The 27298-nt window shown below is 37.1% G+C and overlaps 1 protein-coding gene across 2 annotated transcripts; it reads right to left on the reverse strand.

The window, feature by feature from the left end:
- Window positions 1–3522: 3522 nt before the first annotated feature.
- On the reverse strand, window positions 3523–27298 carry LOC129257562 (uncharacterized). 2 transcript variants are annotated; one of them, XM_064096690.1, is made up of 15 exons: window positions 26981–27298; window positions 23850–24144; window positions 22549–22952; window positions 21778–21867; window positions 21152–21244; window positions 20714–20829; window positions 18649–18927; window positions 17858–17958; window positions 17068–17185; window positions 15523–15624; window positions 14288–14323; window positions 12218–12431; window positions 8807–8928; window positions 8150–8654; window positions 3523–5391 (listed from the first exon to the last, which is right to left on the reverse strand). In XM_064096690.1, exons 1-15 carry the CDS (start codon window positions 27279–27281, stop codon window positions 4970–4972), a joined length of 3198 nt encoding a protein of 1065 aa, XP_063952760.1. In that variant the 5' UTR covers window positions 27282–27298; the 3' UTR covers window positions 3523–4969. The 2 variants fall into 2 exon arrangements, with proteins under 2 accessions (XP_063952760.1, XP_063952759.1); XM_064096689.1 differs by having other exon boundaries at window positions 21778–21870.

Genomic DNA, 27298 nt, shown 5'->3' on the forward strand with positions numbered 1-27298 from the left:
TAAAATGTCATTTTTCCCAAAAGTTTTATTTCAATTTATATTTTTCTTTCATGAGGACATAAAACAATATACTACCAGGGTTATATTTAGAATTAGATTACTGCCCCAGTGGAATGGGTACTTAGGAGAAAATTACAAATCCCTGATAATAAAGTACATGGCCTATGGGAAAATTGTCCTTGCCCTTTGTCATAATTTACTTACCCAGTTGCCAATTTGAAATCTACATACTATTAGTGATCTCAATTTCAAAGCAGATATAACTTTCTTATTGCTTGTCCAATTTCTTTCAAACTTTCTCCATTCCGTTTAATTTATTTTTCTCCTTCCCAACACATCATTTAATGGCCAAGGCTGGATTCCCCTTTAACCGCTTGTAAACAATTTTCTCCAAGATCTTAGAAAATATTGGCAAAAGAGCTATAGGTCTGTAATTTGACCATGATCTCGTGACCTACATGTAAGACGTGAGCAATTAAAACAATCATTCATACTTGATTACCCTTATGTCTGTTTCATGATGAACTGGATCCAAACTTTCTTAGTTATGGTGCCAATTCAACAAATATTCCTAACACGGCCAAAGTTCATTGACCTTAAATGACCTTTGACCTTGGTCATGTGACCTGAAACTCATGCAGGCAGGATATCAAGGAATACCTGATTACCCATGTCTTAGTTTCATGAACTAGATCCATACAAACTTTTCAAGTTATAAATACCCCCAACATTACCAAAGGTCGTTGACCCTACGTGACCTTTGACCTTAATCATGTAACCTTAAACTTGCACAGGATTTTCAGGATACTTGATCGCTCTTAGTCCGAGTTTCATGAATTAGATCCATAAAATTGCAAAGTTATGATGACAACTCCACAAATACCCCCAACATGTCCAAAGTTCATTGACCCTAAGTGACCTTTGACCTTGATCAGGTGGCCTGAAACTCAGAAAAGATGTTCAGTAAAACTCGATCACCCTTATGTCTACCGGTAAGTTTCATGAATTAGGTCCATATACTTTCTAAGTTATGACATTTCAAAAACTTAACCTTGGTTAAGATTTCGATATTGATTCCCCCAACATGGTCTAAATTCATTGACCCTAAATGACCTTGACCTTGGTCATGTGACCTGAACCTCAGGCAGGATATTAATTAATACTTGATTACCCGTATGTCTAAGTTTCATGAACTAGGTCCATATACTTTCTCAGTTATGACATTTCAAAAACTTAACTTTGGTTAAGATTTAAATGTTGACGACGCCGCCGTCGAAAAAGCGACGCCTAGGCTTGCCCTGCAGTGCAAGCGAGACAAATACTGATGAAACTTTGTAAGCTTTTCCAAATGGCTGTTTAAAATCGATTGTCCAGATACACAACTATATACATGGCATATTAAACTAAAGTTTAAAGGTCAGCTTTAATGAGAATACGTGGTATATTCTTGTGATTTTCCAACTACACTACCGAGTAACTCATGAGCTTTAATGGAAACCACCCCCCCCCCCCCCCCCGAGGTGAAAATCAGTCAAAATGAGAGGAGCAATTAAAACAAGTTTCATCAAAATTGGTTATAAAAACAGTGCCAAAATTTGCTATGTCTTGCAACCCTTTTTATAGGTATCCGCAACTGGCAAACATGCTTCAAAATGGTTGATTTTGTGGAAAATCTCCATTTATTTTGTATCATACACATATTTTTAGATATGCCCCTCCCCTATGCTTGTAATGGATTATCCCCTGATCAACCTTGACATGCATGGTGTAAATAATTTTCCCAGGACATACGTTGTACTCAGGAAGAGGCAAGAAGTGATTTGAAAGATAAAAGGGAAAATCTTAAATTTGAGGATCCTCATAGACAGCAAAATAGATATTTCAAACTTCCATAACTCTTGAATTTTACAACCAATTTTGATAAAGCTACTTTCCTATTGATACGCTCATTTTATTCTTTCTTCTCGGGTTAGTTTTCTCCTTGCATACACAAATTTTGGTTTTCTTTACTTTGCCATCTTGTTAATGTTGATATTGTCACGACTCAGGGTCAGAGTTATGGTCCTTTGAAGGTGAAGGGTACAAAACCAATTAACTTCCATCGTAAGTTTTGAATTTAATCAGATTTTTCTCATAACTGGTGTCTAGTTGACTTGATGTCACTTGTACAGCACAATGACACTTGGTATCCAGATCAGTAGTTCGGCTAGTCTAGATCTGGACATTTGTAGTTATTTGTTTCGAAAACCCTACACTCATTCATCAAACACAGTATACAAACCAATATTCTACCAAAAAAAAAAAAACAGTATGCACACCAATTTTCTACAACAAATGCAATTCTTGTTCACTCACGCATGAAAATTCATAAACCATGAAACACTCAAAATCAAACTGATCGCAATTGATATAGAATTAAAAACATCCTCAATCTTGTAAGCTCTTAAGGACTTGCCTTTCATATACTTGAAGGCTAATAATTCCTGGTCCTAATTCCTGTGGAACCTCATTTTCATACTGTACCACAGTGAGCTTCGCTCACCCAAGCATGAATAGGGATATGTGTAAGTTTGTCAAGTGTGTTTTATGGTTTATTAAATCTGAATTTCATGCTTGATTGAACAAGAATTGCATTTATTTTAGAATTGTACTTTTTCCTACAAGACTTGGTGATGTGGTCATATGAATCGAAGATGTGATGGTACAGTTTGTAGGGGAGATGAGATAGCATCATAGGGTATTAACACTTTGTTGTGTCAATGGGATAAGGCCCCCCCCCCTCCTGATGTACCTGTGCATCTCAGATTCGTTGCGTCTTCAGGCCTACTCCAAACTGATTTTCAAACCACCTCCCTTAGTCTTAATTCTACCAACATTTCCAATATTGTGACAGTTGTTTAACCTAAGATCGATCACAATGCTACAATCACTCAAATCAATCACATAAATCAATCACCTAATCAATAACATATGAATTAACTTGTCAATTAACTAATCATTAAGCAATTACAATCACTCAGTTATTTAATAAATCAATCATAGTAAATCAAAAATAATTCAAACAAATCACTGACTCAATCACTCCCCTCCATCGCAAAACAAATAAATGTTGAGGGTGGGTGCTAAATAAATCCCCTTCCCCACCCCGGGTGTTATCTTGGGTTAGGGATAAGAGCTTTCATACAAGATTTCCTTTGAAATGTGATTATTTCTATTCCAGCAGTCATACTAAATAAAGAATTTTCATTAATATACAGTGCTACTATTATGAACCAAATCCACTGTCTAAATATCATTTTCACCAATGCAATGATTTTGACCATCACTATAAATTTATCATTAGCCAAAACCAACATATAGAAATAATTTTTACAGATTCAAGGATTCTGTTCATCACTGTATGAAGTTAATGTCAGTCAAAACCAATATCGAAAAATAGATTTCACCAATTCACATAATTCAATCAACACTGTATATAGCTCTTGTCAGCCAAAAGAAAAAAAGAACTGCCATTCATAGTAATCCATTTAAAATCAAAGTCATTGCTATTTAATATATCACAAAACTCATTTTTTTTAATGTTTAAAATCATCCAAACAAACTGATTATCACAGTAAACAAGTTTCCTTCTACTTGAATGCCTTTGAAATTCACTCTTCAATTATCATAAATCCAACTGAAAATCTTGCCATTCTACTGACTAGCAAATTGACTTAGTTTTGAATCCCAATTGTAAATTGAATTATTTTGATAACATTTGATTTAAATTGAAATTTGGCTGATACTATTCAACCTTTGGAAAATTCTTTGATGACAATTGGTTGAGAAATGCATTTGTGTTTGAACATTCAAATTACCAACACTAAAACCAGCAATCAAAAAGTTGTTATACCTTATTATGAACATCTCTGGATCAAATTAGCGAGATATTAAATCACACTTGACATTTCACATTGTAAAAAAAATAAATGTATTAAAAGGATCCTAATATTTCTGAGTGTGCTGCTATCTAAAAAAAAGTCCAAGATAAAATAGACACTTTAATTACTTTTTTAAAAATGTTCAGAGTGCAACTCTTCTTCTTTAAAACCTAAATGTTGCATTTTTTTCACATAACATATTTACAAATAGAAAATTGGATCATAATGCATGAACTATACACAACGTATTGTCACAAAAACAAAATTATACTTAAAAAAAACCCAAAGAAATGTAAAACAGTCAAAATGTCCTGTACTAAGTCATCTCTTGATCAAAATTTCCCTTTAACTCAAATCTTACAACCCATTATTTAGACTTTGTCGTAAATAAGTACAAATATTACTTGGCAATTAAAATGCTGAGCAAATTATGTCTTACAAAATAAGACTACAAATTTGGAAAGCTCACATTGTAAACATATCCTCATTACACATAGACTATGTGCATGTGGATATGAATGTCGGAGACTAGAAGAGGAACTACTCTCAACAACAAATGACAACCTAATGTATTCCACTAATTTTTAACAAAAACACTTTACACAAAAACAAAATAAAGAATTGTTTAGAATAGTAAGTTTGATTGGAAACGCCACATTTATGTAAAATAGAAACTACGTATTTACAAAAGTGAACACATATGATTTTGAACTGCTACAGTTTAGAGCTAATAGTAAACAGTACACAAAGCAATATCAACATTCATGTACATATAATGCTGGTATAAGGAATTAGAACCTACACAGATCTCAATTCAGAGACAATTTCGCACTCACAATACAAATCAGTAACCAAACACTAAGAATGAACATACACTTATTGTCACTTTATAATACAACCAATGCAAATATAAGTAGAATTCTATTACTAGTATACTTGATTATCTTCCCCTGTCTTATCCAACTACATTCTCTCCTAACTATCTATGATACAAACCTTCTTTAAATTTAAGTCCCTCCATACCGAGCAAGCGTTTAAACCGTCTCTCTTTAACGTCGTCGTGAACGTGATCTCCTCCCACCCCTCCCACCTCTCCCACCCCTTCCTCCCCTTCGAGGGCTCCTCTTCCTCCCTTCATCCTGAGCCTCTACATTGACTTCTTCTTCCTCCTCAGGCTCCTCCACTTTCGTACCTCCACCTTCCCCCTCTCCTTCTTCTCCACTCTCTTCATCATCTCCACCGACTGCATCCGTAACCTCCAGCTCTCCTTCATCAAATCCTTCTACTATGTTTGCTTCATCCGTAACTTCCTCCATCATTTCTTCCTCTTCCCCTTCCTCGATGACCTCTGTCACTTCTTCATGGGTTGTTGCTTCAGCGCTGGTATCGTCTTCTTCATTCGCCTGGCTGGGTTCCTCCTCTTTGGGCTGTTCTTCGGTCTCCATATTGCTTTCTTCTGTACCAGTTGGATCTGTAAATAAGATGTTTATCTAAATCTGTCATACACATATTTAGGACAATACCTTGGCAAACTGATTATATGAGACTTACACTAACCCTTTGCATATTCACTATTTTGTTGGTTTTTTTTTGTTGGGGGGGGGGGGGTCATATACAGCAGTTGTCATATACATAGGTTAAAATTTAGGCATTGCTAATTTATTAAAATTTGCAAAAGCAAAGCATTACAAAAGCTCATCATATACTGCATGTGCTACGCAAGGATAAATCTGTTAGGCAAGTCCAAATACAAACTAATTTTGTGTCATAATAAGTTTTAAAGTTCATGTCTACAAGATAAGGTAGTCGACATCATATTTCCTCTTGCAATTGCTCAGATGGAAAATGTACACATTAAGCCAAACATTTTTTTTTCTAAACCAAAAACCCTATCACAACCCTTACCCCAGCACTTTATCTGTATAGAGGAACTAAATATGTGGAGGTTTTGACATTTGATCCATCCAATGATCAGATGCATATAGACAATATCAATCAGGTTCAATACAGCTAATTATGTGAATCAAAAGACATATTCTTTTGGTCACAATACATATATACCCAAGGAATTCAGCCTGTGGCTTTAATGTTGTAACCCGCACCCGTTGCGGTACGGGTTAACCTGCCGGTATGCCCCCGATCGCGGGTTGCGGGCCGGGCCGAGTTCATTCTCAAACCCGCAGACCGTCATGCGAAAAAAAAGGGAGAATTAACGACGCATAATAAAAACATTAACAATGAAAATTGAGTTAGGATCATGTGCTTCTTACGTGGCGGATTCTTTTAGAGACGTAGATATTTCCTTTTAAAAAAATGCTGGCGTATTTTTGTCTTGTGAACAGTGAACAGAACTGAGACAGTTCGACATAAATACATCGAGTTGCTCTTTCGAAGAAGGAGCGCGCGCCAGTGCAGCGCAGCATGCAGTCTATATCTAGTCAAAAGCAATCGCATAGGCCAATGAAACTCGATGTCGAGTTTCCCGTCCCATTTTTTCCAGCTCATAATGAGGATTCATTATTCATTATTTTCCAGAAGATGAAAGTTTGACCTTTTGTAACCTTTGAACGCACTTTTATTCTGTGGAACTGTCTTGAAGCCAGGGAGCAAATCAATCATTTTTTTTCGGGGGTTCCATTTTCATTTTTTTGGTAATATTTCAGGGTCTCCATTTCTACCGTTTTGGAGGCTACTTTTTTTCATTTTGGGGGCTCTTTTCAAATGCTACGTTTTTGTATTTTGAGGAATCCCTGTTCACTTATTAAATTAATTATTACTTATTGTTTAATATTGCATGATTTTAAAGTGTTTTTTTTTTCATGCTTAGAATCTTGGATGTGGGTGTGTTTGTGTGGGTGTGACTATGAGTTGAACTTGGATATAAATGAATTCAATATCTAATTTCTACTCCATCTAATTCCAGTAGTTGGCCATGTAATAAAGGCCCACATACCCTAACTTTTCCTGGTGTTCTTTGAAAACGCAGATCTCCACGAAAATTGCATTTCTCTATGGGGGAGTCTAAATTTGGTGAGAATGAACTCATTAATAACTTAAATATACATGACAATGAGGAAATCATCTAACTTTATTGGCAGTTTTGAATAATATTCCCGAAATATAAACTCTGTCTGAAACATAAAATCACCATCATTGAGGCCTTTACAGAGCGAATTGTCCCCCAGAGCTCTGGCAGAGAGACAGAGCTCAGACTGGCTAGCTAGTACAAGCGCCAATGCGTACGTGCGTGAGCCTCCCGTCGGCCTTGTAAAACAGATTGAGTTTTGTTTGATGATTTTTTTGTCTGATATGCCGTATGACAACTCACCAATGCGTGGTTACTAGACTATGGGATTTATTGAGGTAGCTCGACCAAACCTCGAGCGATGTTCGTGCAGGCTCCACTCCACTTCACTACCGCTACATCGGGTAGGTAGAGAGTAGTGTAGCAGAAGTGAAGTTGAGTGGAGCCTGCACGAACATCGCTCGAGGTGTGGTTGAGCATGCAGTGTCATTCCATTCAAAAGAAAAAAACAAGAAAAGAATTACAGGTATTTACATGATATACAAGTAATTGTGACTGAAAAGCTTATATTAATATTTTATATCAGTTCTGAATCTATATCTATGTCAAAATAGTAAAATAATGAATTATTTTCAGAATTTGATTTTTAAACGCGGTCCAAATTTCATAACGCGGGCGGGCGACGGGAAACTGAACATCGAATTTGCTGGGCAGCCTGGGCTACATGTAGCTAGCGCGCGCTGAGCTGCGGCTCCGATCCGAGGAGTTAATTGCGCAATGCTTTCGATTACGAGATCAGAGCCGACCCATTTCGGGTACAAAGTAACCCCAAAAACATTTTCTCTCCGGAATAAAAGGCGAATTTGCAAATTGTAAGTAAATTCACTCTAGGCTAGGTTAGTAGTTGGCATATTTTTTCGTGATTTGAGCCTGTATAGTGTGGGGATTGCAGAAATAATTTTCACTTTTCAAAGATGAATTTACTTGCGGGTTAAAACCCGACGGGTCAGCGGGTCCCGCTTGCAAATTATTGGATTATACGGGACGGTACGGTTCGGGTTTTCACTTGCGGGTTACAACATTATGTGGCTTGTTGAATTGAAATCACATAACTTGTCCCTTGCTGTGTTTATACGGTCTATAGAACAAATACGGTCTAAAGAACAAGTTAAGTTGAACATGTGCAGTTATCATTCTGACTGACCCATAGCTTTGTCTGCATCTTCAATGGTATCAGCATCCATAACCTCAACCATTTCTTCACTAGCCTCCTCCGTCTCAAACTCTTCATGGGGAGCCTGTATTTCATCCAAAACCTGTACTTCTTCAGAGTCATCAGTGACCTCGCCTTCCTCCAAAGGCTCAACTGCCCTTTTGGCCTTGGCTTCTGCAGCCGCCCTTGCTTCAGCAGCAGCCTTGGCTTCCGCAGCAGCCTTGGCTTCCTCAGCGGCCTTGGCTTCCTCAGCGGCCTTGGCTTCCTCAGCGGCCTTTGCCTCTTCAGCAGCCTTCGCTTCCTCAGCGGCCTTTGTCTCTTCAGCAGCCTTCGCTTCCTCAACGGCCTTTGCTTCTTCAGCGGCTTTCGCTTCTTCAGCAGCCTTTGCCTCTTCAGCGGCCTTCGCTTCCTCAGCAGCTTTGGCCTCCTCAGCAGCTCTCTGCTCTTCCTCTAGTTTACGTTTTGCCATGGCAGCAGCGACAGCTGCTCGTTTTTCCTGCATAAGGAGAAGAAAATCATTGGCTTTAGATATTGTGTTTCTATGATGCAAGCTTTACACATTTTCTAATACAATACAGAGCTCAAAACATGTTTATATGTAACCTATCAATGTTGCCTTTCACTATACACAATAAAAATATCCTATACCTTGACGGCATCGAAGTGAGGCTCTGTTCTACAGTGGGTCACCCAGGCGCTGGCCTCATTGGTGTAGAATCGACGACACAGCTTGCAGAAGAATCCAGTAACAGGAACCACATACTGTACACCTGGCAAAGGTCAGAAAAAATGCGAGTGTTAGATCAAGATTCAGTAGGATTCTAGTTTCATTGCACGTGTGATGCTTGAAACCAGATACAATAAGGCAGTACCATGTCAAATGTGTGAAGTGTCAACAGCTGCAAGGAAAAGCTTTGTGGCCCGAAGGATGTAAATACCAGTCAAAGACCCCTATTGAAAATCTGAAATTACAGATGACCTAATCTGTTAACTTTGAATGTGAAAATAAATCATAAGATCAACATGAGCTGGCAGCATGTGTCTAGAATAATATAAAGTACGGTAAAAATTTCCCTCTTTAGCACCAAACACTTACTTATCAGAAGTCTCTAGAAGCGATTTTTGACAATGACCTGTAATTACCCTGGCTTTAGCAGAGCAGCTCTGCGTGTTGAGTAATAAACTCTTGCCAGATCCCTGTTTACCACAAATGGTTTACGTGCACCACAATATTGATAATTTTCTTACGGAATGAAATTTAACATATGACTCTCTTAAGATGAGACAAAACCATGTCATATCTCCAAATTGCCTTCATATAAACATATTAGATAGTATGTTTATATGGCCTACAGAACAATTTGGACTTCAGGCTCGCAACTCTAGTGATCTTCTATTTAAGCTATAAAAAAATTTGTATAATTCTTGCAGGACAGTGATTTCATGAAAAATAATGTAAATCTTATTGATCAACACTGCTTCTTTTGACCAGAAGCCTAAGATAAACCTTGATGTTTCAAGAGCAGCAAAGCATCCAACTGCACCTAGTTTCCTTATATGAAGTCAAAGCCAAATAACTTTTAACATTCTCACACACAAAGGCATCAATCAGATCCCTGAAATTAATTAAGCTATTTTTGTGACCGCTAAGTGGACGCAGCATCTGCTGTTCTCAGCAAAAAGCCAAGTTACTACGGTAAAAGCAGATCATCTTCTGGTGTTGAAATCTAGGAAGGGCTATAGTCAGATTTACATCCGTGCATAAAGCGACCACCAATCAGTGTACATGTAGCATCGTAAATATTGACATCATATATGTCAGGTTCTAAATGAGCGTTGTATGAGCGTGACAGACAAAGCTCCACACTCCTGCCTAGCTTAAGTTGGCATATGTTGATAAGCAGAATCAGCCTGATAATATCTCCAGTAGTGTTGTTTGACTGTGACGGGTGCAGCTCACACCCCTGAGTAGCTAAAAGTGGCATATGTTGATGCGCAGAATCTGCCATATATCTCCAGTAGAAGATGGGTATAGCTCCATACTCCTGCGTAGCTAAAGATGGCATATGTTGCTGAGCAAAATCAGCCTGATAATACCTCCTGTAGTGTAGTTTGAGTGTGACAGGAATAGCTCCATACTCCTGCGTAGCTGAAAGTTGCATATGTTGATGAGCAGAATCTGCCATATATCTCCAGTAGAAGATGGGTATAGCTCCATACTCCTGCGTAGCTAAAGATGGCATATGTTGCTGAGCAGAATCAGCCTGATAATACCTCCTGTAGTGTAGTTTGAGTGTGACAGGAATAGCTCCATACTCCTGCGTAGCTGAAAGTTGCATATGTTGATGAGCAGAATCAGCATTATATCTCCAGTAGTTTTGATTGCGTGTGATGGGTGTAGCTCCACACTCTTGCATAGCTAAAAGTGGCATACGTTGCTGAGCAGAATCAGACTGATAATATCCAGGGTTCTAAATGAGTGTTGTTTGAGCGGGACAGATATAGCTCCATACATCTTGGTAGCTAAAGTCGCATATGTTGCTGAACAGAATCAGACTGATAATATCCGGGGTTTTAAATGAGTGTTGTTTGAGCATGGTGGGTATAGCTCCATACTCCTGCATAGCTAAAAGTGGCATACAGAGCGGAAAAAGCTGATAAACTCAGTTAGATGATGCAATCTTGGAGTAATATCAGAGCAAACCTTCGCAATTATTGACGTAAAATTAGATGAGCTAGGAGACTAGAAATTGAAGCAGGGATGCAACATCGACTGCTCAATCACAATTCTCATTTGCTCATCTTTTCACACAAAGTGAAGTATCACAGAAATTCAAGCCGCTTTTTTTAAACGTTTTGTTTCAATATGGAAGATACCATATTCTGCTTGCAACAGCCAAGGAACAACTCTCTTGGTCATTCACAAAATTACCAACTACTTTATCTTCTTAAGTATGTTAGGTGCTCCTTTAATTCCTGCAGCTTGTTTTAAGAAATCAATCAATCACAGGATTGACTTATGTAATTGATAGCAACTATGCGGATTTCCTTCAATAACTGGCAAATTTAAATATATCTCTCTTTATGTTTCTTCTAACAGTGCATGTAATGAAGGAACAGTTCTACCATCGATTATTGACAAGATTTGAACCAAGTAACCATGACTAATTATACTTCATCTATATGCACTTCTCAAAATTGTAAAATTTAGAAGAAAAATAGATGTCTGACGAATATGCTCTGTCACTTGTTGGTCACAATTGACAGATTAGCATATTTAGAAAATCCTATGTCAATTTTTTCTTAAAGTGGAATGAAATATCCTACTTCTTGCTTGTGCCTAAAAACACAAAACTGGTTATGCTTTTAATCCTCCACTTCTAAGGATAAGAATGGTGCATTGATAATTTGATAACCATATACTGGTACACCATTTGCCACACATTGTTTTGCCCAAAGCAAAAAACTATGTAGACTTCCAGGTGTTTCAACGGCTCATACATGAAGCAAGTATGGCTTCATTAAAACTTGTGATTCTTTTGAGATGAAAATTATTCATCTCATAGTTCATCATCTCATAGAGAGCTTCAAACAAAAAATATTTGAACATTTTCCTTTCATGTGGAATGCAGGGAACAAACTATCCGCCCCAAATTGGTAGTTTTTCCGGTTCGATTCAATAATTTTTTGAAATTCTGATTTTCAGAGATCTTGTAACTTCCATCGCGCTCTCAGCAAAATGCAAGCCAATGCAGATATATGAATATGTGCCGGCACATGGCACACATAGCATTGAAGCCAGATTTGCAAGGCAAGCTATAAGCTATCACTAATTGAGAGGATTCTTTACCATTAACGGTGTAGGTCTGATGGTATGCCTCCAAGAAACAAGAAACTATCAATTCTAGCTCTTGGAGGGAGCAATCTGCATTGCATGGTGTGTAAGAGAAATGCACACTTTGCACCTCACCCTTACAAAATGGGCACAGATGGCATTAACTTGAGGGGTGTTGGGAGAAACGATCACCTATAGCCTGGAGGCTCACGGTGGTAACCTACCCACGGAGACGTTCGGATTGAAAACGGTTAAATCTTCCTCTAGGTCTTCCTGAACGGACTTGGGTGTTGGTCTAGAAGTGGCCGCAGAATCGGCCCCTGCCTGGCCAGGCCCCTTCTGAGCCTGGTCAGACTTATCGGTCAATGACTGACCATTCTCGTCTGCAGATTTGGCAGTTGTAGATTCCTCTTCTCCTTTGCTTACACCAGCATATTCCTGGAAAGTTTTATTCAAATAGATAATCGCATCAAATGGTTCATTGTTCTCTATCCAAAGCTTAATTTCTTAAAACAATTTGTTAATATCAATGACTACCTACCAATATTTATAATAAAAGTAAATATTCTTAAGATAAATAAAACTTATCATTTTTTTATCCATTAATTTTTATATATTGCCCCACCCCCTCAAAAAAATTGTCATGTTCATGGTATCATATCACTCATTTTAATTTGATAACAAGTGGATCGCCTCTGGCAGTCTCGCCTGCATTACGCGATTTGATATAGCAGCAGTGCTGACTTTGAAAACAGCTATTGAATAATTATTTACAAAAGAAAATATTCATATGACAATAAAATACTATGTCCATTGACCCAAAATGACCTTTGACCATAACCATGTGATGTAAGATGTGTGCAAAACAATCATTTATACTAGATTACCCTTATGTCTATGTTTCATGAACAAGATCCATAAACTTTAAGTTATGATGCAAATTCAACAAATACCACCAACATGACCTAGGTTCATTGACCCTAAATGACCTTTGACCTTGGTCATGTGGCCTGAAACTCGCACAGGATGTTCAGTGATACTTGATTACTCATGTCTAAGTTTTATGAACCAGTTCCATAAACCTTAGTTACGATGGTAATTCAACAATAAAAATCAACATGGCCAAAGTTCATAGACCCTAAATGACCTTTGACTTTGGTCATGTCACCTGAAACTCGGGCAGAATGTTCAGTAATACTTTGTTACCCTTACGTGTAAGTTTCATGAACTAGGTCCATATACTGACTAAGTTATGATGACATTTCAAAAACTTAACCTTAGGTTAAGATTTCAATATTGATTACCCCAACATGGTCTAAGTTCACTGACCCTAAATGATCTTTGACCTAGTGATGTGACCTGAAACCGAGGCAGATGTTCAGTAATACTTGATTATCCTTATGTCCAAATTTCATGAAATAGGTCCATATACTTTCTAAGTTATAACGACATTTCAAAAACTTAACATTAGGTTAAGATTTGATGTTGACGGCGCCGCTGCTGTCGGAAAAGCGACGACTATAGTCTCGCTCTGCTATGCAGGCGAGACAAAAATCATCAAATAAAAAAAATAATGAAATTAAAAGCAGCATCTTGTTCAACTGATTGATCAAATTGATAATCAAATAATAGATACAATGTTAAATTTACAAACCTACTTATACAGCCTCGATTAATATTCCCTCTTTTTCGATTGATATCTGAGGCCATGAGAAACACACACATGAAATCCCAAACTTATCATTCATACATTTTTGCTTAGATAGAATAGATCGCTAAAATAAAACATAACTTTCAGATAAATCAATATATGTTGCATTGAACTGATGAATGTAAATTCATCATAATAAACTGTTAATATTCTGAATTCATATACAGAGGTGCTCAAAAGTTAGTGAACCCAATCAGGAAATGAACGCATTTAAAGTGTTCATGTTCTGCTATGTTTTATATAATTAAATTGTGATGTCAGGTGAAAAAATATAACATTCAATAAAGTGTGTTGCTCTGGCCTGGGCTCGCCAAACATTGTAGTGTTGGCTACATTCAACACTCAGCATGAAGGAATGCATTTTGTGGTGGGGTTCACAAGCTTTTGAACACAACTGTATACTAACCTTTTCAGTGATTTTAAAATCATCTGTGATTATGTTATGACATGGTAAGGAGAACTAAGCTTGTGATATCAATAACATACCATTTGCATTCTGAGTGCTATAGCTATATTTGTTATATTAAAAAAGTAATATAAAATTAAGATTAGTATCATAGATTTATTTATTCATTTCACTTACTTCAAAAGAGGGGTCCACTCCTTTCTCTTCAGCATTCTGTGAAGAAAAAAGGGGAAGAGAACAAAGACCTATCAAAATCATTCAGTTAAGGTACACTTTAACAATTAAAATTTTGAGATTTTTGCAAAAAACACAATTACAAGTCCTATTCTATACATAATTAAATTTCTAGGTAGCAATTTTATTTTTTGAGATATGTGCAGATTTTCACGGTGATGCCATACAAATTCCATTGGAAATGTGTACTGTAGCAAAGCAAACAGCTGCATTTAACTTGCAAATGCACAGCCAGCCAAACCATTGTATCTGCACTGCATTTAATTTGTGAAAGGGTGATAAGACGTTTTGCTTGATCGCGTACATTGAAATCACGGTCAGGACATTTTATCCCTTTGGCGTTTTTTTTTGTACAGGGAAAATCTGAACCACTTGAACCAAAATTATAAGCATGTAGCTCTTTTGCGATATTTTCTCTGATTCTGGTTTTGTGTAAAAATAAAGATACCATTGTCAACCAATTGTCTTGGTCTTTCCAACCATGTATTTTTCTAGCAATGAATATGTTGTAAGGATAGGGAACAAAGTGTGGAATTTATAGTAAACTTTGAAGTTGATTTTCTCTGAAATGGGTTTGCACTGTTGTATGTGTGATACAACGGTTCGCATGGCCGCTGACGATTTATTCTAGGAGAAACCTGTTCGATCTCTTCACATATTAGATTAGTGCTCTTCTTATTTCTTTTTTTTGGGGGGGAAGACGGGTATAAAATCATGCTCTGATCAGTGACCACTTAAAAATTCTGGCACAATATCAGGAGTTCTCATGACTAAATTTTAAAAAATATATGGACATAAATGATCTAAATTGAAAAATTCAGGTCATGAAAAATTGCACGTTTTATCACACTGAAGTTTTTCTCAACTCTTAATTTGAAAAGAAACATGAAGAAACTATATGTGATACCTGTAGCATTTCATGATGTGGCACCCCCCCCCCCCCCCCCCCCCCCCGCATACACTAAAAACATCTCTAAAACTCTAATGCAGAATAACATAAACATATTGCATTCAAACATAATAACTACTAGGAGTGACTGTGTAATATCTAAAAGATGTACACAAATCAATAAGACATAGATCTGTTATCTCATTCAACTTTGATTTTCACTGTGAATGATCAATCCCACCCTCACCTCCTTATGGTAAATGAAAAACATTATTTAAGATAACCTTACCTTCAAGTGTACTTCAAGTTTTAAATGACGCTTATAGAGTCCCATTCCAGGGAAAGCTTGTTCACATATTTTGCAATAAGGGCCCTTTTTCTTTTTTATCTCCTGAAAAAAAAATGAAAGAAACCACTCAGTTTTAATATGAAGGTTAATATGAAAAGAAAATCCCTCATCAATGTATGTAAATACTGATCACTTGTCCATTACTTTGATTTTTCAATAAAGATAATTTTCTCACCTTAATTCATCAAGCAAAAGATCATGACAAAACCACTATTTCTGTTCATTTCTGTATAGAATACAATGGTACAAGCTTATTAACACTTTTACTGCTTACCTAATTTTTCACCAAAAAAAAAATATTCTAGATAGAACAAAAAAGGCTGAGGCCATCGTGCTGAAAACCCTGGAATACCAGTATCGGTCTGATGCAATCTGATTCCAGTGTTCTAACGAAACAAGTGGCAGCAGATAAATTCCTGCCAATTCAAATTAGCATTTTGTACTTCTCTTTGTTTGGGTTCATCTACGACTTTGAAGTCTTCCCAGAAAGGTGGTCATGATTTAAAGGACAAGTCCATCCCAACAAAATGTCGATTTGAATAAAAAGAGAAAAATCCAACGAGCTTAACACTGAAAATTTCATCAAAATCGGATCTAAAATAAGAGAGTTATGACATTTTAAAGTTTCGCTTAATTTACATAATAGTCATATGCACATCCCTGTCGATATGCAAATGAGGGAACTGATGACATCACTCACTCACTTTTTCTTTTGTAATTTATTACATGAAATATGATATATTCTAATTTTCTCCTCATTGTCCTGTGAAACAGAATTTTATTTCTACATGAACATGTGGAATTACCATTGTTTAACATTATATGGTTCAGTCAAGCTGGTCCTTATTGTCAAATCAGTAAAAATTGAAATATTGTATAATTCAAACAATAAAAAACAAAAGAAATAGTGAGGGACATCATCGATTCTCTCATTCGCATGTGACTAAATTGTGCATATAACCATTTTGCAAAAAATTAGCGATATTTTGAAATCTTATAACTTTCTTATTTTACATCCGAATTTGATGAAATTTTCAGCATTATGCTTGTCTGATTTTTCTCTATTGATTCAAATCAACATTTTTATGAGGTGGACTTGACCTTTAATAATGCATATTTTTTGCTGCAGCAGGCCCAGGCAAACTCCAAGCAGTCGATCTTGATGTAATTCAAGGTTGCAAGGCACCCTCTGCTGCAACAAAAATATTTTGTAAGCATCAGTGATATCGGACAGAGAAAGTGAGGCCAATTTCTACACACATTTTCCACCATTTCATCTAATGACCATTTTGAAATTCACAATTTGTCTTGTAAGACATGATAAATAACTTTAATACTGGCAGTTTTGTTTATCCCCAGACTATCGTAGGGTCAAGGAAGGTTTAGTTCCATACTTAACACTTGGCTATCATGACTCCATTGATACTCAATGTTATATAGGACTTAGCCTGGGTCTTATCAGAACCGAAAATATGCTTGACATACCCTATGTGTATCAGTCTTAGCATGTGCCTCCAGGGACCCTCTGACAGATTCCTGACACAGCTGACAGTACTTGACATGGATGGTCTTAGTGGTAGGCTCTGCCGGAGTCTCACCGTCACTGAGATAACATTTAAAAGAAAACAAAATCAATATGACGGTTATGACTCATTTCTTATTCTGTATTCTGTATCTTCCCTGAGAATATTTGGTGGGTATTCCCTCTGGGTATTCACCTCTGTGAATGCACCTCAAAGGTTTTGAACATGAAAATAACATTCGGAACAGTAACAAGAATTGACCTGAATATTTTGAATGCACTCAGAATCCAGTCATAATTTACAGAATGCCCCTTAAATATCCAAGAACATATCACAAGTTTTATCCGACTTCATTGGGGCTCATTTTGCCTCTAGTATGACAAGTGTGTGACAAGTTGCCTCATCAATTTACCATACTCCTGTTGGGTAAATTCATAATTCCATGCAAATTTTTTCCCTATTTTTCTTTCAATTCTTGTTGATTCTGCTTGATTCCTGCTCATTCCAAATGAGTATACCAGACCTTTTTGTTTGATATTTAGTTTCACCATATTTGCATGAATATTGAAAAATAACATTAAGAATCGACCTCTACCCGTTAATTACGTAATATGTATTTCATTAAAAATCTCTAAATGTAAATCAAAGAGAATGTCATCAATTTAGAAATGTATTCACATTCTCGAGAATTCCTCTCCTGAATAATGAACCGTAACTAAGATGGCCCATTTGAAGTGTCTTGTCTCACTCACCCATCTCTTTCCTTAGGTTTAAACTCCAACTTCTTTTCCATCATCTGGAACTCAGAGATGTTCTCTATGTGCATGTTACTGAACATATGGTTCTTGTAACACTGAAAGTCAATAGAATCATTCATGATATTAGAAACAATAATAATGATGATGATATCAATGCAAATGCTGCTGCTGCTAATGGCATTGATAAAATAGATATAGACAGTTATAGTGATGATGCAGACTATATGGTGAAGATAAAGTCCCAGACGATATGGTAAAGAAGACGATATCTGTGATGGTGAAGAAACAAAGCAGATGTTTTGCTTTTCTACCAGCTAGAGTTCCATAATAATTGGTAAAGTTGGCCATTTAGCGATAATCACATCAGTCTCCTGAATTGAATTGTATTTTATGAAATATATCTTAACAAATTTCCTGTTCTCTTCTAATTATATCACATACAAGAAGTTCAATAAGATCTAGTACTCTACGGGAGAAAGCCCTTGATAGGAAATCAATTTAAGAAGCAGGAATGTAAAAATTAATACATCAAAACTGATGATGAAATTAAAAATCCATGAATGTTTGGGAGTCTATAATATGGCTTCTATGGCAATTGTATCATTTATGGTCAAGGGTTCTTCACAATGACCAGTTTGTATGAATAACACTCAATATATATTTTTCATTCAAATAAAATTTGGAAGTTCTAAATAATATGTCAAAGCAAAGCTTTGCTCATATTAACTCAAGATATACCATAGGAAATGTACACAACATGGGTGAAATACAAAAAAACATCTTACAAGCATATCCCTGCATTGCCACTGGCAGATGTGACAGAAGAGCTGCTCGGGATTCAATGACCTTTCCCTGAATCCTCCCTTGTCACCGAAGATAAAACCATGTTTGCTCGCTCTGCCTCCAAGAGTAATGAAAGCCTTGCTGCCTCTCTTGATAGAGCTAATACCACCTCCCCTTCCACTGGCAAAACTACCCCTGGCACTTGATCCACCTCTTCCTCTTCTGGAGCTGGTACTGCTTCTATCCGCTTCCTTCCTATCCGGGCCTTTATCACCAGGCAGCTATGACAGGATGAATAAAAAAAGATAAGTTTATATCACTAATAAGACTCTCAGCTGCCAACCTGATCAAGAATACAGTATTTTTAAAGCTGAAAATCAGTATTTTCAAAGAAATACCATAGGACAACACATAATATTTCAACTTTAGAAATCAGTATTTGCATGAAACCATCAGTTTTCTCATTTTCAGTTCTAAATACAGAAATCTGTACTACTTGGCAGCTCTGAAGAATATCTTATAATGATCATTAAGTTTCACAGCAGTGCACAGAAAAGTAATATTAACTCTTTTTTTTAACCTTCAGTCAGATTTGGCTAAAGCACACGCCAGAATCCTGATATCATATTTCAACTTGACATACCAGCGCAGAATAGCAAGCCAGCGCCAGCAGACTCCTTGTTCCACTTCAAAGCACAGCGCTTTTCCCTCCCGTGCGTGTAGCAGGCATATCTAAATCAAGCCGTCTGAGCCCTCCTTTAGTTTGTGACATTATAGACTGCGCAAAATAAAAGAGCTGCATTGTTCGCACCGAAGGAGGCTGCGTAGACTTGTGTTCTGTGTGGACAAATTACAGACATTTTAAAGCAGAGTAAAAAATGTGTGACTGGTAGGAAGTTTGCTGCTCAACCACTAATTGAAAGTAACATTATCAAATCCTTTTGGAAGAAATCTGGTCACAAAGGTGATCAAGAGGAACACCTCTGGCAGTCTCACCTGCATTATTATATTTTATGTAGCAGTAGTGCTGACTTTGTACTGTTCGGTTGGATACCAAAAGTCTTGTGGTAGCACTAATTATTCTATAAGACCTTATTCTTGAAAATTTTGTGTAGAATGCGCAAGCGTATTTAAAATTCTGAGTACAATTGTATTTCTCCTTATAATACCTCAAATTCAACATACTACAATACTAGTGACATCTTCCTTTCTACTTTGTAAGTATACATACTGAAAATCATGTCTATTTGCCAATTATTAATTTGATGAGATGTTTTCACATAATAGGAATGCACTTCCTGTTCATAACTATTCTCAAGTTTTGAAGAAAAACAATCATTTCAGATGCACGTCAACAATGATCATATCAATGTACAAAGATCAGGTTCCCACTAAAAAAAAGAGTTGTTATTACAGCAAATATTCAATTTCTATAGTAAATTTACTTTCAACCAATGAGATTTAAAGATTTGAGGAGCTTTTAAATGCTATTGCATATTTTTCATTATAACAAGTTTTATGAAATGGGACCCAGATTTCAACTTTAAATGGATGCCTCATGGGAATCAAAATGATTAAGAGTCTGACTTAGCAGCCACAAAGAGGACATTAATTGCGCTTTAAATCATGCATACAAACAGCTTTATAAAACACAACTTGAGAATTAACAAAGGAACAATATCAAGTTCTCAAATTCAAACAAAAACAAACATCAAAGATTTTAGATGAAAGATGAAAAAAAAGGAAGAAGTCATAAAGTTGTAAGAAATTTGATATTTTGTCATGACAGATAATTTTGTATAATGGACTTTTTAAAATTCAGTCAGCAACTTTGTCACCTCTGGAACTAAATTTTTCTTAAATCAATATTGTACGTTTATTTGTTCGCCTCATTTTTGCATATCTTATAAATCTGTATTTGACAAGATGCCGGAAATTGCAGTAACAACTGTAAAATATGTACAATAACAAATCTGTTGTAAGAAGCAGTTTTGTATCAAGAAATATAGATTTAAGATCACTATTATTTCTTTTGAATTCTTCCCTTATTCATGTAATATATCTTACATCCTTTCCAATGGCCATCCGTTTCTGTGGGGGTTGATCTGAAGAGACCACAGGAGGAACATTCTCTGGTCCTTCGGCTTTTGGGGTCCTGATACCACCACTCTCCGCACGGCTACCTGTAAGATTGGGAGATTCACAAAATATTAGCAGGGATGTAGTCGAGGCCGGCTTCAAGGCCACACTTTGTGAAATAAGATCTCTCACTTCTCCTATTTACAGGTTAGGAAAAAAATGGACTTTCCACGTTAAGTGTCACTGTTTAAGCGGCACTATTGACGTGATCAAATATGTGGTAGAAGCTTATAATTATTAATGAGATTAGATTTGCTATAGATATCTCTTATCCATTGAGGTGCTGTGCACTATTACACCTTGTTTGGAAGCTATTAAATCAGAACAAGTTTCTATTTTGATAAGAAAAGATGGATCCATACTAACCCGATGATTCCTTTTTAGGACAATCCCGTTTCAGGTGACCTTTCTCACCACACTGATAACACACCTTATCACCAAGATCATCACGTCCTACAGCTGGAAAACAATCAGGTGAAACAGTTAGGTATTACACTTTTCTTACAAAGACAAAAGGTTTGGCTAACATTGACATACCAGCCTCATCTGTTGGCAAGAAGACAACACATTGCCACCAAAAACCACTCCATGTACAATTAGAAAACCAGTAGATTGATGAACACATAATTTAAATCTGCTCTAAAACCATATTTGAACTTCAAATCAGGCAAATTTATTTTGTCATTTTTGGGGGGATTCTATTCACAACCTGCTGCCTAAATCTGCAACATTGGATAAGCTTTAATATTGCAGTGAATGGGAGTTTTCCAGGCCTCTTTGCCATTCAATCTACGAAACAACGAGCTGATATTTCATCTTTGGTACAACAATGAGTGTGTGATTGAATGTAGGCTTGAATGTATACTAGTATAATAAAGTATACTGAATTGGATTTCAATACCTCAACAATATATAACTATTATGAACTATCAAACCTTCATTGGAATATTTTTATTAAAATATATTTTTATGAGAAAGGAATTAATACGAACCTGGAGTGTCTTTCTTGGCAGGGCAATCCCTTGCAAGGTGACCTTTCTTACCGCAAGTAAAGCAGGATTTATCAGCACTACCATGTCCTCCTGCTACAAATAAAAAAATAATAAAAATACTTTTTTATGTGATGAATCAAAACATTTAATGCGAAAAGAAAAGTTTTGGGGCAGAATCACATAAGCGCAGTGACTGCATCACTTCAGATTAAATTGAAAGTAGAAACACTCAAACTAATACTCCTGAATACCCAAAACTTGAATTGAACAAAGCTTTACGAAGCATGCCATGATAGCCGGTATTGAAAAATGGATGTTCATAAACCACATTTTTGATCTGTTAGAATAGCTCAATTTTCAGAGAACATTTTTGGAATGAAAGGCTTCAGGTGTTGGAACAAACATATATTCATCCCATTACATGACAAAATGGCAGACAAGAAACAAACAGGCAAATAAACCATAACAATTTTGAGAACAGAACTTTATCATCCATTATCTATTTTGCCATCAGATTGCATTCACTGAATTATCCAGTCAAGAAAGATTGTAGACCCTTTATAAAATTTTACAGACTTCACACAATGGAAGTGGTCATATGCTTAGATTCAGCAACAAAAAGAAAGACCAAATATTCCATCATTAATTCAACAGTTCTCATTTAAAGATTACATGTATATATTTGAAACTCTACAGAACCAGAGACATGAAAATGTTGAATGATGGAAAAAATGATAAAAAGAATCAGATAAGATTGTTTAATTAGCATACCCGGTGATTCCAACTTGCGTTTCTGGCCTTGTTGCCTTCCAACTTCACTCCTGTCCCTAGACCTGTCCAGACGACCACCCTTGCTTCCCTGTATACCCCCGGGAGCACCATCCAGACTTCTACGACCGCCACGCCCACCACGCTTCGGCTGTCCTGGGCTCCCTCTAAGATTTCTTCTACCGGCACTGTCTCCTCCAGAGAGGTGCCTGCCTCCCCTTCCTCCCTCCTGACCTCTACCTCCAAATCCACCTTGTCCTGTACCTCCAAATCCACCTTGTCTTCGACCTCCAAATCCAGCTTGTCCTCTACCTCCTCCGCTCAACCTCCGCTGGTCCTGTCTGGGTCCAACTCCTTGATTGCGTCTCATGTCTTGTTGACTTGCCATCGCCAGCTTCTTGCGCTCCCTGTAATTCAGAAAGTGTATGATAGCCTCAGTTGCATCATTAAGGTATGAGTAAGAATACAGTGCAGGTACAGAAGAGACCGTCTAGGCGGGCGTTTCATAAAGCTGTTTAAAAGCTACGCACAGCATTATACAAAACTGGAGATCAACGCCAATAAAAATCTTGTGTGTATCACTTACCACAAGAAAGGATCACCAGTCATTTGTTAAATTGATCATAACATAAGAAAAGCTTTATGAAACACCACCTGGTCTTCCAATATTTATAAATGAAAAAGAATCCATGAATCACATTCCAGAGCCGTCGAGTTCTTCGTAAAGTAAAGCAAATACATAAATTAAATCATGCTAGACAATTTATTTTTATAGGCATTACAGCCTCAAATTAGGCCTTGGCCTTTTCGCATTTTGTTTACAGCATAAAGGAATGCACTTCAGAGAAAAAATTTAATCATATGGTCTTGTGATTGCATGGTAATGATTTTAATTTCTGAAAAATTAGCCCTTCAGTTACATGTACGCGGTAGTCACTAGAATTAACATAGCTAGAGACAATAACTATACCTTGCAATATAACAAGTCCATGCTTCAGAGGTTGTTTTAAATTTAAAAAAAATATTATTTTGATCTCACACCTAATCAAAATGAATTTTCATGTCAAATGTCAAAATTCATCCAGCAAAACACATATTCATTTAATACGTATTTGGGCGGATTTCCCAAACCTGAAAATAGGATTTAACTTCATTTCAAATGCTTGCTACATTTGCAATTATTACAAAAAATGAATTTGCAAAAATTATGAAATATTTCCCTTATAAACTGAAGATCCAATTAATTTGTATCGCGGAGAGGTAGGAGGAAAAGGGAGGGGTGTGGGAGAAGAAAAAAGTCTTACATTTCAAGGAGCAGGGTTTGTTCTGCCAAGATAGCCTTCTGCAACTGCACCTTAGCAGCCAGAGTCTCAGTGTACTCCGTTGCTCTGTTCAGTACTGGGTAAGCACTGGTACCGAGGGCATCAAACCTTTGGGTGTCCATTGGCAAGTCCCTGTCTCTTCCCCTATCACTGTCCATGGAGTAAGACCCATGTCCCATTTTACCTGACGAACGGAGATCCATCTCACGAGACTGGCGATCCGATGGAGAGTCATGAATGGATCTTCTTTGGGTATTGCTATCCCTTCTGGAATTACCTTCAGAGACAATCAAAGAATGGCAATGGCACGAAGCCAGAGGTGGATTTCATTTAATGTCATCTATATCTATTGTGAATGTATTTTTTCTCGCAGGAATGCTCAAGTTTTTTTTAGTGCACATACTATATTTAAAAAGATTGTATTCCCTACATAATGAATGCAAGCTTTGTTAACAGTGCATTCTGGTTCGAGTCTAGTCAATGGTTTATTTAAACTAGAGATGCTCGGCGGGTCGCGCAGCCGAGCACATGTTTCCCCCGAACCCACCGCGTCATCCGTCATTGCGATATATAGAGCTCACACAGAAATTTGACAAATACAATTATCATGGCGACAATGACCCTAGCATGCAGGTCCCCCAAGCCCATCTACCATCCAAGTGTGGTTGAAAAGTGACTTACGGTTGCGGAGAAAGAGTCTTGCATGTATACTCAACGTTGACCTGAAAATGACCTTTGACCTTACCATGTGACCTCTGACTGCAGAATAACATGCAGGACCCCCAAGTCCATCTACCATCCAAGTTTGGTTGAAAGTGACTTACAGTTGGGGAGTTAGGTGTCATAGGAGAGTCTTGCATGTGAACTTTAACGTTGACCTGAAATTGACCTTTGACCTTACCATGTGACCTCCGACTGCAGCAATAACATGCAGGTCCCCCAAGTCCATCTACCATCCAAGTTTGGTTGAAAAGTGACTTTGGAGTTATGTGTCATACGGTTTGTGATGGACCCTCAGTCTCGCCTTCACCTCTGGTGGGCGAGACAAAAACTCTTGTTACCATGGCAACAATGTCTCCGCCCACACCAAAATCGATAGGGGGCTTTGCTTTACCATAATGGACCTTCATGCCAAATTTGTAGATGATCGGAGAAGAAATGCAGCTGGTAGAGCGCTCACAAGGACATCTCTGCTATTTCCACAAAAACTCTTGTTGCCATGGCAACGATGTCTCCGCCCACACCAAAATCAAGGCCAAATCCATAGTATCCTTCGAACTCTGTTCGGGGGATACAACTAGCAGTAGTTCCATATGTTTACTTTCATGTAAGTAGATCTAGTGATCTTTCAGAGTCAAGAAAGAGGGGAATAATATTCATTTTCTTTATAATAATTTCCAAATACATTGATGGCCATTTCATGGATGTGAAGATGTGAAATGTAAAATTTCAGCATCTTTTGGGGAAGTTTGAGCGAAATTTTAAAAACCTGCTGGTCAACCCCAACCGCCCGTTTATTAATAGTGCTTAATTTTTTTCTTAAATAAATGTAACTCGGGCCTAGGATTTGTTCATAAAAATCAGATGGAACTTTACTTAAAATTTTCACTTTGCTTACTGCACACCGATTGGTAATGAGATGTTGCAGTCTAGATACAGCGTCATCTATTTAAATCAGTAATTCATGTCATTCTGTCATTTTTTCAATCTTTTCGTGAAAAGAAAAATTAATAACATTATCATGCCACTGCTGATACTATCATCTAATCATATTCAAACAAATATATGGATGAGCAAAACATCTTTATTTGATGGCCAGCGATGCTTTACAACAAATAGATTGAATAAGCAAACTATTTTGTTAACATCCATAATGCATTCATTTATAATTTGCTTTTTTTATTCATGTTTGGGAATCACTTGCGACCAAGCCTGGATGCAGTGTGCTGTGCCGATTGTCTATAGTTTGCGTCGTCTCAATGGAATCGGAGGTGCAGGGCTGAAAAATGCTGACACAATTTTATTACCCTTTAATTTGTTTTTTAAGAATAACATTGATATGTAGGGGAAGGCGGGGTAAGTTGTGACACTTTTTGCTTTTTGCATGTTAGAATTGATATGATTAATAATCTTGTAGAAAAAAGTACCTTGCCTTAAAATTTAATTCTTCTGAAATATTTTTCACTGATATGTAACTTTCTACCCCCACACTGAGTCATTGTCACCTTTGAAAAAAGAGATGTCAAATGGCTCAACTTGCCCCATCTATGGGGTAAATTGTGCCACCGTCTGGGGTAAGTTGAGCCACAAAAACTATGTACAAAATGTATGGGGGAAGAACCAGCATGTCAATTTGTTATTTAAAGTCTTTTCACTTGCTAATTCTCTATTAATACTAACATCCTCTAAAAGGAAAAGAATAGTCATATAAATTTGCTTTTTTCAGCCTGCATATCGATGGATTTTTAAGATTTGTTTGTTTTTAAAATACATTACCATAAGAATTACCATGGCTCAACTTGCCCCATGTTGGCTGGCTCAACTTACCCCACTCTGAACTTAATGCGATAATTTCGCATTCACACATTTCTTATGCATCCATCATGTAAAAGACTATGACAAGAATGAAGATCCATACATGGACTTACAATGTTGTTACTATGTCTTTATTATATTTAAAGACGTGTGTGAGTATAAAGCACTTATCTATTTCACACCCTTTTTTACTTTTTTGGCTGAAATTTGTATTTTTCCATCTAAAAAAGTACTTTTTGTTTCAAAGTTGAAAACAATGTGGTGGGGTTAGGGGCTATGCAATGGGTCATCAATACATGACACCACCACAATGTCTGACTCATTCATTATTGGTCTGGGGCTGGTGGCTCAACTTGCCCCTATGCTCAACTTACCCCGCCTTCCAGAATCCAGCAAACGGCTTTTCATTACCAATCCTCACATTTCAAGATAGACAAAATAATGGAGACATAAGAACGTCACTATGAAAAGGTGCATAGCACCTTCATTGCTGGATTCCTATTAAAATATGTGGCACGGACTTCTGAGAAGCTGCCTTGGTCTATGAACACGTTGCAAGGCTCGTAAAAATAACTCACTGTATGGCTGTCTGTCAGGGAAGAAGTCATCCCTATCACTGGCTGACCTTGATAGCACAGGGGTGTCATATCTATCATTCTCTCGCATTCGAAGGTCATCATTATTATAACTCTGCCCAACAGGAAAGGTGGCCATCTGAGAGTTCCTAGATCCATACTGACCAAAATCTCTGGAACGAGGAGGGCTAGGATCATCAAATCGACCACGAAAAGAAACATCAACATGGCCTGAAGATTGGCTGAACCTCCCAGGATCACCTTGTCTATCCCTTCCTCTTCTACGATCTTTGCTTGAATACATACTGGCAGGGTATTTCT

Source organism: Lytechinus pictus, chromosome 3 (genome assembly GCF_037042905.1).
Source record: "Lytechinus pictus isolate F3 Inbred chromosome 3, Lp3.0, whole genome shotgun sequence".
In the NCBI taxonomy this organism is placed as follows: Eukaryota; Metazoa; Echinodermata; class Echinoidea; order Temnopleuroida; family Toxopneustidae; genus Lytechinus; species Lytechinus pictus.

Coding starts and splice junctions, on each gene's coding strand:
- LOC129257562 (XM_064096689.1), bottom strand. CDS start 27,281: ATGTATTCAAGCAAAGATCGTAGAAGAGGAAGGGATAGACAAGGTGAT. Junction 20,830..21,151: donor TCCTAAAAAGGAATCATCGG/GTTAGTATGGAT, acceptor CCAATCTTACAG/GTAGCCGTGCGGAGAGTGGT. Junction 5,392..8,149: donor AGATGCAGACAAAGCTATGG/GTCAGTCAGAAT, acceptor TCTTATTTACAG/ATCCAACTGGTACAGAAGAA.